Raw genomic sequence first — 13,530 nt, 5'->3', positions numbered from 1 at the left:
GCTAGGCTGATTTTGATCCCCAAGTCAGTCACAAGTACACTTCAGCCAACTGACATTACTTCATAATTACCAAGGTAAACAAAGATACTTAGTAGGAACCAACAGCATGCCACACTCACGAAAACCACAGTTCATGCTTGCATCAAAGGCTATCTGCAGCTGGTGTTGTATGTTCTGTCCAGGACCAGCCCAACTCCCACACAGAAAAGTCTCCAGAAACTATTCCATCCAGAGTATGTGGGCAGTAGCAAAACAGAAAATACTCATTTCCAGCCTTTCCCTGGCCATCCAAAAAAAAGGGATAAGGATTGGTTAGGGAGTACTGTATCATAGGAAGAAATTTTTTTTTTTTTTGTAGCAAACAAAACAGAACAGTAATGAAGATGTCATTTGGCACCTTGCAGTAGAGTTTTATTTTCATCTTTTTAGTGTTCCACTCATCAGTTCCTTCCAGACTAGAGAGGTAAGTTTTATCAAGATCCCCGTGTACTTCCACTATGAAACCCCAATCACTCCATAGGACAAAGAAGGAACCATTCAAGATAACTCAAAAAAGATGAAACATACCCCTGTTTAAACACAAAAAGTGAGGGGGGGAAAAAAAAAAAAAAATAATCAAACAGTTTTCAGAGTGTCTGTTCCAGCCCAAATGCAGCTGGCATTTTAGTTAACTTGACAAAAGGAGTCCTTCATACAGTTCCAGTATGTCTAGTGGTACTGAGCATAGAAGTGCTAGACTGTCCATGAAGGTACTTCTTATTTGGTCTCTGGCTTGTCTTGCAATAGTGGTATAATTGACTCCCACGCCGTAAGGCACTGAAGAAAGAAACAGAGATTTAGGAAATGGATTGTACATCAGTTCTTGCAACTTCTGACCAACTCTTCCAGACCAAAAAAAGCAAGTTCAAGTAAGGCTAGCCGGGTCTTCATAGATTATTACAGAACGGGGGGGGAAAAAACCTTAAACTTAAAAAATCTCAAACAGCATTAAAGCGTTCAGAAAGAATAGCTGCAGCTTCCAAAGAAAGAAAACAAATTAAAGCCTTCTAAAGGCATCATTTGGCCCAAACCACTGAAAATCATCAGAAGATCCAGGGTTTCCCCATACAAAGCTATAGTATTCTAAAGTGAAGAATATCACAGCTTTTGGCTAAGCAGACAGAGTTTCTAGCAGAAATTCACATCTTTCCAGTGTGATTGTGAGAGAGGGCTGATTTGAACACAAAGACAGCTATTATAGACTACCTCCAGCAAATTCACCATTCCAGGTTTTGGAGTCACTTCCCAAGCCCCATAATACTGACTCCAGTTCTTCTGCTGTGTATCTTTACTGTTTTTCAACCATGTACAGCCCAGAAGTCAAACTGGATAAATACAGACTGTAGAATACATATTATTAAAAACTGGGAATTGGCAAACTCATCACCAGGTCTTATATCCACCAGGCACTGCTGTCAACCATCTTCCTGATTGTACTCCAGGTCAATCAAGTTTTTCTAGTGGTGTAACCTGAAGTGATTACACACTTTACCACCAAAAAGCTTTCTTGCTGCAGCTACGAGATTTAACTGTCAATTGCAGAGGCAGTGCTGGATGTTCAGTCGAGTCTTTAACACCCATCTCCACAGCAGTCTCAGAAGACAGAAGAGACTTGGGTGAAGGAAGTTGTGGGACTAGTTATGAATTACTGACAAGGCAGACATTGGGCAACGGAAGAGTGTTATTAGTATTAAATGGAGAGGTAATCTAACACATGAAGAAATTTGTAAAGTAGGCGTGGAAAAAAGCAATAGGCAAAAAGTTGAAGTATGCCACCATGCATAAGCCTAGCAGTATTTAATATATCAATCACTGCATTGGGGAGCACTGTTCTAGCATGAAGCAAAACCAGATTGACAACATATGCAGCTAAACGTCAAGGCCATTAAAATAAACTGACACTGAATCTCAGGTACATATGCACCAACTTAAAAAGGGCAGAGGTACTTGACCAGGTATTTCCAGGACCAGCATAAAAGGGGACAGAGGTTAGAAACACTTATGCTGTATGCATACCAGGTGTAATCCATATAGGGACCCATGGATGGACATTAACCCATGTAGTTTGGTTCATAAAAGGCACTAGTATCAACAGATTTTCTAGTCCAACAGTATTATGAGATCATGCAATTTTGGTCTTCTTCATCACCACAGTTGTTGCCCTGTAATCTGTTCAATTCAAGAATGCAAGACAGCAAGCATCCATAATGAAAAGCTGCTACAGGGCTTCCTTCCAAAGGACGACTAGTCTTACGCAGGTCACTTGAGCATGACCAGCAACTCATGTTACACAAAGCTGTTGACAAAAAGCAGCTTCCACAGCACTAGAAAACTGATTAAATGCCCAAGATTCTTTTCTTCAAAACAGCATGAAGATTTCCTGCAAAATTATCACTGCCTTAGAGGAACATGAACTACTCATTCCTACCAACACTCCAGTAGTCCCACATACCTTCTCGTAGTACTGGATGTTTTTATCTGCCATCCCCATGAGTAGCTGCCTGAAGTCTTGTCTTTTGTTGTTCTGCCATCTCTCCATATCTGCTTTTAGGTCAGCATTGAAACACTCTACTCGGTCTTGACATTTCTCAACATCTGTGGGTACCTGCATCAAAAGAAAGGAAGATTTAAACTGTCATTTAGATGCCAGACTGCTGAATTAACTCAAACCTCACACAGCAAAGCTACAAAAGAGTTAAGTTAATAAATAGCCTGGTAGTTATCCTGAATAAACTCAGTTATAGCTGCAAAGAGAAAAGCCACAATTCTCTATTAGTGAGGGGATGGGATTGCTTAATTCGGCTGTTTGAGGCAGTGACTAGCTGTGCTTGTCCATCTCCATGCCAGATATGGAGGGAGACTAAAGAAGAGCTTGGTAGAGGTACATGGAGTAGAAAACCAGTAAGTGGTGCCTCAGCTCAATTCTTAGTTCTCAAACTGAGCAGCTTGATGCTCCAGAGCGCGCTTTCTCTCCTCCTTCCCATTCATATTTATACATATATTTATACACTAGGTGTTTCCCAATTTACACTGTGTATGAAACAACAAACCTTTAGGTTTGTCCAAAGAGCTGGAACAGAGAGATCAGGGTGCTCTCTAAACACACTACACAAACAGCAGTGATCAACTATGGCTACAAAATAGAATTCCTAAGCTTCTAGTTTCTAGCTTCCACTTTTAACATCACAGTCTGCCTGAAAAAAAGTAAATGCAGAGTGCTGATGATCATCACTGTAGATTGGCTCACAGCCCTTTGGGCCCAACAACAGACACAACACATAATCAACAGGAGAAATCTTGAAGGACAGTCTATTGTAAGCCTAGGTAGAGACTTAAATGGATTCTGACAGTAGCTACCAGCCCAAGGTAGATGCACTTTAGGCCAAAGAAGTTTGTGTTCTTTGCTTATGTTTTAATTAACATCATGTATACCACCAGGCAACCACAGGAACAACTCACAAATGTTTCTTCAAGCAGGAAGGCCACAAACACCTTTCTCTCCCTTCTCGTTGTGCTGCATGGTCCACACAGGCAGGAAGCCTGTAAGGACATGCAGACTAAGCCCACACCTCAGAAGATGAAACCCCTGAGCTCCAGCACCAACATGAGAAGTGAACTTCTGCTATGGAAACCATGACTTGCACAAAAGTAAAAGGCAGGATGAAGGACATCTGCAGAAGTTTGTAACGGCTCCTCCTACACCTGATGCTTTCAGGAGATTCCCTTTTTGTCTGAGGGGTGTGAAGGAATTTCTTTACTGAAAGAGTGGTGAGGCATTGAAATAGGCTCCACAGGTGGTGGAGTCACCATCCCTAGAGATGTTAAAAAAATGTGTAGATGTGGTACTTCAGGACATGGCTTAGTGGTCATGGTAGTGTTGGGTCAATGGTTGGACTTGATGATCTTAGAGGTCTTTTCCAACCTTAATGATTCTACAATTCCACAAAGGAAGAGGATGAACAAACTACATAAGCAGCTTTGAATGGTTAAGAATATAGGAAGTTAGAGGCGTGCTACTGCCCTGCAGTTTGGCAAGGTACATGACTTAGGGAGAAACATATCAACTCTGGCTCTTCTCCAGGATGTGGCTTAGGGTCAATCATTGAAGTATTGCTAATACTCAGAGAAGGTCCTGCAGCTGTACTCTCAACAAAGCTGTTTGAGTCACAGGAAGCATCTCCTTCATATTCATGGGATTGAGTACCACTTTATTCACACAACTGGATTTACACTACAGGCAGCTTAGGGGTTCAGTACCTACACACTGCCTCCGCACTCTCTGAGCACACTGCTTCTGGCTACAGAATCCACTCTGCTGCAACTCCAGCCATGAAGTTCTCCCATAGGCTTCAGAAGAGAACTACCAAACCAGTACCTGAAAGATTTAGAATTGGCTTCCTCCCCTCAAGGCAGGCATGCCTTTTGTCATATTTCATAAGTAGTCTGTTATCTCAACAGGAAAGACTAGGCTATCAAGAGACAAGTCATGAAGTGTGGAAGCAAAACCACTTAAGAAACAAACTTAATTGGCTTGGGAAATCTAAGTGCTCACCAGCTTCTTGCTGCTTCTGACAGGTTCTGAAACCACAGTGAAACTTTAAAGATAATCTTCTTTCCCACTGCCAGTTCTCCTGCAGGTCAGGCTGAGAGGGCTGTATGAGTTTAGAGCTACAGGGACAACCCAGTGGTCAGCAAATGGGTCACATATGCTCTGATTAAAGAACAACAGGAGTGAACTCCAGCTACGTCTCCACAGGTATCATGAAAGCAGTGGCTGCACATGCACTCATCCTATTTGGGAGTGTAAACACCTTTCTTTCCAAAACAGCAGCTTCCCAGAGTAGAAGTTGCAGCTCAGTAGCTGAAACAAAATTTTAACTTAATTAACAGCTTTTAAGCACTTCAGCTCTCTTCTGCAAAGCTAATGAAAAGAGGTTATCATTCTAACGTCAAATCTGGGCATAAGTTGAAACATCTACATTGGTGCTTTTATCTGCTTTTACCAGTGGAGATACTAAATATTACCTAGCAATTAGGAACTGAGAAAAGGACAACCGGATTTCGGGGGAAGTTGCCACTTCCTTAACTGATGGTTGCTCTCAGCTTCCTGAATAGCTAAAAAAAAACCCCAAACCCTAAAATATTGACAATTGGTTCAAACTCCAATACACTCTGGAAGGACCCATCACTGTTTTCACAAGTCAGTTTAAGCCAAGAAGAGATGCACATGCAGGTAAGAACGGAGTATGAAATTGTATATTCAGAATTCTGGTCATCTCATGTAAATTCTACACCTACCTCTATTCCTCATCACATAGTTCTTGAAGAGAACAGAGTACAAGCATGCCTTGCATGCAGAATTTAGCATGGTCAAGTGCATATGGCATTGCTTGGAGCATAAGCATGTCCACATTTTTAAAGTTCCTCTACAGTATCATTACCAAGTAGCAAAGACTTCTGAAACAACAAATTTAGCATTTGTTAGCTCTGTATATGACATTTCTACCTTCCTATTTCTCTGGAAACATACTGTTACAAGCCCTTTCCCCCCACCCTTCTGTAAGTACACATTCTCACTTTTTACTCCAAGCTCTGCATTGCCATATTCACTGTATCCTCAGATCACCATACTGCAGAGAGCATAAATTAGGTCAGAGGTAGAATTCATCTCACCAAAAGCAAACCATGCCTGCACTCCACTACATTTCTTGGATTACTTGTATAAGAAGGCCACACAGCAAGGCACACACAGTCCAGGAGGCTCCTGCAGTGCATCAGTGACTTTTTGACACAAGTGGTAGAAAAGCCAACAAGGAGAGGTGCGCTGCTGGACCTTGTACTAACAAAGAAGGTCTGGTTTGGGATATGAAGGCTGGGGGCAGGCTTGGATGCAGTGACCATGAGATGGTGGAGTTCAGGCTTCTGCACAGAAGAAGAAGCAGAGCAACAGGTAATACGGCGGCCCTGGACTTCAGGAGAGCTACAGTTGGCCTCTTCAAAGACCTGCTTCAAGGAATCACATGGGTTAGGGCTCTAGAAGCAGGGGGGGGAGCAAGAGAGCTGGTTAATATTCAAGCACCACTTCCTCCAAGCTCAAGACTGTTGCACCCCTATGAGATAAAAAAAAAAAAAAAAAATCAAGTAGAGGAGGCAGCAGACCTGTATGGGTGAGCAAGGAGCTTCTGAAAAAAAATCAAATGGAAGAAGGAAGTTTCCATAGAATGTGGAAAAAGGGACTGGCCACCCGGGAGGAATATAAGAATGCTGTCAGAGAATGCATGGATGCAATGAGGAAGACCAAGTACCTCTTGGAATTAAATCTGGCAAGGGATGTCAAGGACAACCAGAAGGGCACCTTCAGGTACATCAGTAGGAAAAGGAAAACTTAAGGAAAAGGTGGGCCTGTTGCTGAATGAGGTGGGTGCCCCAGTGACAGAGGATATGGAGAAGGTGGAGTTACTGAATACCTTCTTTGCATCCATCTTTACCACTAGGACCTCAGGAATCCCAGTCCCTGGAAGTAAAAGGAAAAAGAAGTCTGCAAGAAGGCAGACTCTCCCTTGTCAAGGAGGATGGGGTTAGAGATCATTTAGGCAAACTGGACACCCAAAAATTCTGGGTACCCACTGCAGTGCATGCACAAGTGCTGAGAGAGCTGGTAGATGCTGTTGCTAAGCCACCTTCCATCATCTGTGAAAGGTCATGGAGAACAAGAGAGATGGCAAGTCCTGGAGGAGCGACAATGTCACTCCAGTCTTGAAAAGAGCAGGAAGAAGCATCTGGGAATCTACAGGCCAGTCAGCCTCACCTCCATCCCTGGAAAGGTGACAGAACAGCACATTTTACATGTTGTCTCCAAGCATGTGGCGGAAAAGGTTATCAGGAATGGTCAGCATAGACTCACCAAGGGAAAATCATGCTTGACCAGTATGAGAGCCTTCCACGATGGCACAAGTGACTGGGTATATGAGGGAAGAGCAGTGGATGCTGTCTACCTCAACTTCAGCAAGGCCTTGAACACTACCTCCCATACCATCCTCACAAAGAATCCTAGGAAGAAGTATAGATTAGGTAAGTGGACAGTGAGATGGATTGAGAACGAGCTGAAAGGCAGAGTTCAAAGGGTTGTGATCAGCAGCACGGAGTCCAGTTGGAGGCCTGTAGCTAATGGAGTTCCGCAGGCGTCAGTACTGGGTCCAGTCTTGTTCAACATCTCCAACATGACCTGGAAGAAGGATGTAGTGTACCCTCAGCACGTTTACTGATGATACAAAACTGGGAGGAGTGGCTGACACAACAGAAGGCTGTGCCGCCACTCAGCGTGACCTGGACAGGATGGAGAGTTTGGTACAGTGTGTAGAGTCCTGGACTTGTGGAAGAATAACCTCATGCACCAGTACAGGTTAGGGTTTGACCTGCTGGAAAGCAGCTCTGTGGAGAGTTATCTGGAAGTCCTGGTGGACAAGAAGTTAACCATGAGCCAGCAGTGTGCTCTTGTGGCCAAGAATGCCAGTGGTAAAGTGGGGTGCATTAAGAACAGTGCGGCCAGCAGGTCAAGGGAGGTTCTCCTCCCCTTCTACTCTAACATCTTTATCAACGATCCAGATGAGGGGGATCAAGGGCACCCTCAGTAAGTTTGCAGACGGCACCCAGTTAGGCAGGTGTTTTTATCTGCTTGAAAGTAGTGAGGCTTTACAGAGGGATCTGGACAGGCTGGATTGATGTGCCAAGTCCAGTGGTATGAGGTTTAACAAGGCCATGTACTGGGCCCTGCACTCTAGTCCCAAGAACCCCAGGCAACATTACAGGCTTGGGGGAGAGCAGCCAGAAAGCTGCCCAGTGGAAAGACGTGGGGGTATTGTTTGATAGCCAGCTGGAGGTATTTAACAGACATGTAGATGTGGTGCTGAGGGACACAGTTTAGCGGTGACCTGGCAGTAGTGGGTTAATGGTTGGACTTCATGATCTTACATGTCTCTTCCACCAAAATAATTCTGTGATTCTTTCCAGTGGTGCCCAGTGACAAGACAAGAGGCAATAGGCACAAATCAAAATATAGGCATTTCCACCTAAACATGACAGAAAGTCTTCTTCACTGTGAAAATGACAGAGCACTGGAACAGACTGCCCAGAGACACCATGGAGTCTCCTTCTCTGCAGACTTTCAAAACCCACCCGGACACCATCTGTCCAACCTGCTCTAGCTGAACCTGCTTTAGCAGGGTGGTTGGACTAGATGATGGTCTTCAGAGGTCCTTTCCAACCCCCACCACTCCATGAAAACCAGATTCAGCATGGGTCAGAAATGGGCAAGAAGTACTTCACCACCATACTTGTAAGAAACACAAAGGCTACAGACTCTGCACTACTATTGTTACATTAGTGTTAAAAAAACCCACACACACTATGCTTTTGGGGTAGATTTCAGCATTCTGAGCAGTATTTGCTGACAAACATTTACAGTAGCCCTACAAGCTTTCTGCAATTCTAAGTCATTGAGTTCTAAGCTCATCTAAGCCAATCCCAACGTGAGAATGAGCTAATGACACCAACAGAGCTTTGTGAAACTAGTCTGACTTGTGTACAGCAAGTCCCAGCATGCCCTCCAGTGGAAGAGATTAACAAGTAATGACAGGCCCTCATTTTGTGATCCACAGGTAGGCCTTTTTCCCCTTAAGGTTTTGTTTAGGTTGAGTTTTGTTGTTTGTGATTTTTTTTGTTGTGTTGTGTTTTAAAAAAAAGCTGCCAAAGTAAAATAAATATTTAGTTGTCAAAGCCGCTAAATACACTGAAAGGAACACAAATGCTGTTCACTGCACAACCCAACTCATGACACTCTTCTGGCAAGTCACAGCCAGGAGACCTCAATGAATGCAAGGTGTACTGCTAGTAGCCACAGCTTTGAGCTACGAGGTTGTACAGACAAGGACATTCTTTCCAGGTGGAAAGGATCTGAAAACAACAAGCCAGTGTTCTATGAACATGCAGGGAGTTGTATTAGTACAACACACTGTACAACTCATAAATAAAAGACTTATGTCAGGGGAAAAAAAGGTATAAGGATTTCCCTAAAGACCTGCAGAGGAGATGTAAGTATTTGAAACATTCCCGGACAGCTTTCAAAATGCTGTGCTTTACACAATAATCCAACTCAGAGGCGAGATGCAAAAGCTTCTCAGTAGGTGAAAGATTAGCCAAGTTCAGCAGCTCCACTGCATCAAGTCAAATGCCTAAAAACCTCAACTGACTTGCTGGATATTCTAAATTTAGTTCCCTCTATCCCACATAAAATTTGATAGAATACCTGCTTGTACAAAGCTACAGTGAGGAAGAAGGAGATAGACTGTACTATTTGTGGAGTCTGTGACAGATATAAGATCAGAAAAATACTAGATAGTATTTTTATGCTTGGTTTCTTTTCAGTTTCTTAGGTTACAGACATTATGTCAATATTCTGTCAGATTATTGTACAGCAGTCGTAACGCTGGAAAGTCATCCATTAGCTATTTACTGAAAAAAGAAAAGGAACCAAAAAATCCCCAAGCATATAAAGGGAACAAAACTGTCATTGCTGTTGAAAGCTGCAGTGATTTAAGGCAGGGCTCTTGCATGCTGCTCCATGCAGAAAGCAGGTGGCAGCACAAGCACACCAGTTTACAGCTCTGCTTTTGCAGGAAACCCAGACAAAACCTGTCACCCAGTGACACCCATTATGTCTGTTCAGCATCACACAGGAAGAGCTCTCTAGCATAAAGGGCAAAACATGGGGTCTTCCACAGTCAAAACCAGTGTCCTGCAATACAGCTCAGCAGGGCCAGGGCCTGGACTGACCCTAACTCAGCGAGCTAACATACTGCCAAATCACAAGGGAACGTCCAACCACTGCTTCAGTCTGTGTCACTGAAATCTCCAAGTGATTTTTGGCTGTTGTTCAACTATTACACAGGTCAAAGCCACCCAACTCTGAACAGTGGGAGATCTGCAGTATTAAAGTTGCTAAACAGGTTATATATGCTCATACCTAGGTCTTTATTTCACACCAACTCGCCACAACTAACTTCTGCTCTCCTAGAAACTGCTTATATGCAAAGAAGCCACCAGACCCAGACAAAGGAAGTTGTTTTTCCATTCTTCTTAGGAAGTAATGTAAGTGCAAGCCTAAATTAATTTTTATAGTTTTAAGTACTAACCTTTGGACGGTCTTCCTTCTTTAAGGCTACTGCTTCGAGTTTTGCTTCATATTCCGCTTGAACTTGGTCTCTCTTCTTCAACACATTCTACAGGCAAGAGAAAACACAGCTGTGAGAGGGATCCCCGTCTTGTTCCTTCCCTCTCCAGCAGTAAGAAACTGCAAAGTGACACAGCTTAAATGCTAATTCAGTCCAAAGTTAGAGTTACTTTGTCCTATTTTACAATATTTAGGGAGTAGTCTTTAAAATAAAGAAGCATTTGCTTTGCAGCAGCTGGCAGGGTCAGATAAAATTCAACTTTTAGACAAGCTGGAGGCATGAAAGAGAGAAGCTGTCATGTAACCATTATCATAACCCTAAGTAAATTAAATTCATTGGTTGATTATTATTAGCACAAAAAGGATATAAACAAAAGCATAAAAGCTGTCAAGGCCTAGTCCAAAACTCATATCCTCATGCTCCAGACAGATAACAGCATGGGCTAGGAGACAGAAATGCCACCACATAAGATATTATATCTCCCTGTTCACTTCCAGACTCTTCCAAGTCTTTTATAGCAAGCTGTTGCATTCTCTCAGTAGAACAAAAGTAATCTTTGCTTTTAGATCAGCGGGAGGTTTGGTTGTTAGTTTACTTTGGAAAAATTATGAAAAGCACAATTTACATAAAAAGGACTGTACTACCTGAATGAGTTTCACAAGCAATAAACATTTTATTCATGGAATATTATCAGAATAAAGAGCAAAAGATGCTACCCTTATCTAGTACTACATCCACAAGGCAAGGCTTCCACTAAGGTTATATTATGGTCTTACAATTTAAAAAGTAAACACAGATATTAGTCTAAGAATATACCACTAAAAAATAAGCAGTTCGTGCCCGCAAAAGTGGGAAACTTCTTCAGTCTTCTGGTAATTTTTATAACTCAGTTGATGCTAAGTTATTACTAAAAACACTTAGAGGGAAGCTGGCTGACACTCACTGATGAGGCACCTGTAAACTTGAAATTTTTTTCAGACAACTTGGCGAGTTGATACTTCAAGTCCTCCCTTCTGCCATTCAGATAGAATTACCCCACTGAAACTACCCTATTAGGACAAAAGGAGGTTACTAGTCATTTTTACAGTTTCAGACAAGGCTAGTAAAGCAAGACTAGTTACGTGCACTGCTACATACAAAATATGTTTAAAATAGAGATCTTAGACTTAGAGATTCGAGAAGTCCTAAGTCCAGACAATACCTGTTTCCTAATTAAAGATGTACTTACCATCTATCTGTTAATCATCATCTTCCCCCTCTTCCCTCTTAAGCCGAGGGAAGGGCACCACTGCAGTTGCTCTTGAGCAGAAACAGATGCTGCAATCAATACTTACAAACCTCAGCCCATGATAAGTGGGAATAGCACTCCAACTACAATATTGCATTGGCTTAAGAAAAAAAAAGGGGGGCAAAACTGAAAAATTCACCTTCAAGAGCTTAACCCTGTCTTGGATGTAAGCACGCCATTGATTGTGTTTGCTTGAACAACCACAACATTCCCATTCCTTTTGGAACCAAAGCAACTATGTGGAACAGCCCTTAAGAGACTGTGGTTACCAATGCAACAAAAGCCTGAGAGATTTAACAGGTATTTCAGTATTGCATTGCCTCTTGAACCTGAGTCAACTGAAATTTCTCAGAAAAACTGCCACCAGCAATTGCATTCAGCCTTTAGGAGCCTGTAGCTGGTGCAGTGAGCTGGATCTGTACTAGGAGTAGCTAATGATTAACAGGTATCAGCATGCAAGATTCAAAGGGCAGGTGTCTTATTTCTTCTTAAGTGCTCAAGTTCATCCACTGTGGACCATCAACAATATGCTTTTGAATACAGCTTTGAGTATCTATTAATGGTCAACCCATAAGCAATGAGAAAAAAATACTGCCTTTCATCTATCCCAGATGTGAAAGGAAGCACTTCCTCTGGCACCTCCAGGCAATCTCTTTTCAATTGTAGAGCAAGCATTAAAGCTTCAGCAACCCTTATGAATAGCTCTGTACTAAGCATCCCCATGCATACCACAGCCCATGCAATACTTCCACTAGTTAAAGACTCAGACAAAAAAAAAAAAAAAAAGTTAAAAATAAGAGTAAAAAAAAAACACCCACAAGAAGCTGGAAGAAACCAACACTAGACAGGAAGAATTCACACATCGTATTTCAGTTATCTGGGGACAGAACTAAACCATTAATCCCTGTACAGGCAAGCAAGACTTGGCTTGCCTTCAGTGAGGCAGATCCTTCTCCTTTTTGTACTTAGTTGAAACATTCTACCTTAGCCCATATATCTGAAGAAGCTTCACGACTTTGCCACCAGACTCTTTTCTTAAATTGCAATTCTATGCATTTGCACACCTCAGTTTCCTACCGCAACTAGACTTCACAAGGGGATCCTTACTTACTGTGCACCTTTAGAGATACAGTTAGTTATTCATGAGGTGCTTGCATTAAACATGCATTGGAAGTAACGTCTCAGCACACAGCTGGGGATCACATCACCTCAGAAGCCCTCCTGGCAGTGTTAAGCCTGCAGAGTTTATTTTAATATCAGCACTGAATTATGTAGAGTGGAGGTCACTGGGACTGCACTGCTAGCAAAGATGATGGTCCCATCAGCAGCAGACCTCCTGCACTCCAAGAGTAGCCTCCCTTACAGTTACTTACTCAGTTTTATGGAGTCTGGGAAGCCAGTTCTGTAGCTGCTTACTGCAGAAATAGCATCAGACTGGTATTTTCTAGCATAAGAAAATTGCACTCGGTATGACCTGAGATATTTCAGGTTTGGTATTTGAGAGTGAAAGAACATAGGAAGTCTGCCTTGGCTAGCAGGAGATTTTATTCTTGATTTTCAGACAGAGTATAAAGCTAAAGAGATTCCCAAGCTGGACAGTAAGCAACATAGTTCTTATTTGCTAGTAACTGCTATTTCACAAGCATGGTTTCTAGATCCAACTGGTTCCAAAGCATCAAAAATATATTCAGCCCATTACCAGGGGAAAAACTGACAGGAAGAGTAAATCCTTCAGAGCAATAGAAAGTCAGCAGTCTAAAAACTAAGCTAAAAAGCAGGAGTTTCTTCAGCTGAAGAGGTACTTCTGGCAGTATATACCACTTAATACAGGGAAAGTGACATTAAAGACTTGCAGCTAGACTATCTATTGGCTTGGAGACTGCACTTAGTGTCTTTGCCATCACCTGACAAGAGCTCTTTTAGAATGGGGCTGTCTCCAAGCCAACAGGTAGTTTAGCTGCAACTCTTTAATGA

General features: G+C 42.4%; 1 protein-coding gene across 1 annotated transcript in view; it reads right to left on the bottom strand.

Moving 5' to 3' along the window:
• Nucleotides 1-374: 374 nt before the first annotated feature.
• Nucleotides 375-13,530, bottom strand: part of SNX30 (sorting nexin family member 30) — a gene marked incomplete at its 5' end in the record, with an annotated part of 28,783 nt that continues 15,627 nt past the window's right edge. The window contains 3 exons of the mRNA XM_008943505.1: nt 375-816; nt 2,492-2,644; nt 10,230-10,316. Of these exons, the coding sequence (XP_008941753.1) occupies nt 757-816; nt 2,492-2,644; nt 10,230-10,316 (300 nt within the window). The remainder of the gene's footprint in view (nt 817-2,491; nt 2,645-10,229; nt 10,317-13,530) is intronic.

Source organism: Merops nubicus, unplaced genomic scaffold (genome assembly GCF_000691845.1).
Source record: "Merops nubicus isolate BGI_N331 unplaced genomic scaffold, ASM69184v1 scaffold20897, whole genome shotgun sequence".
NCBI lineage: Eukaryota > Metazoa > Chordata > Aves > Coraciiformes > Meropidae > Merops > Merops nubicus.
Note: the sequence above shows the minus strand (reverse complement) of the source record. Positions and strands in the feature narration are given on the sequence as shown.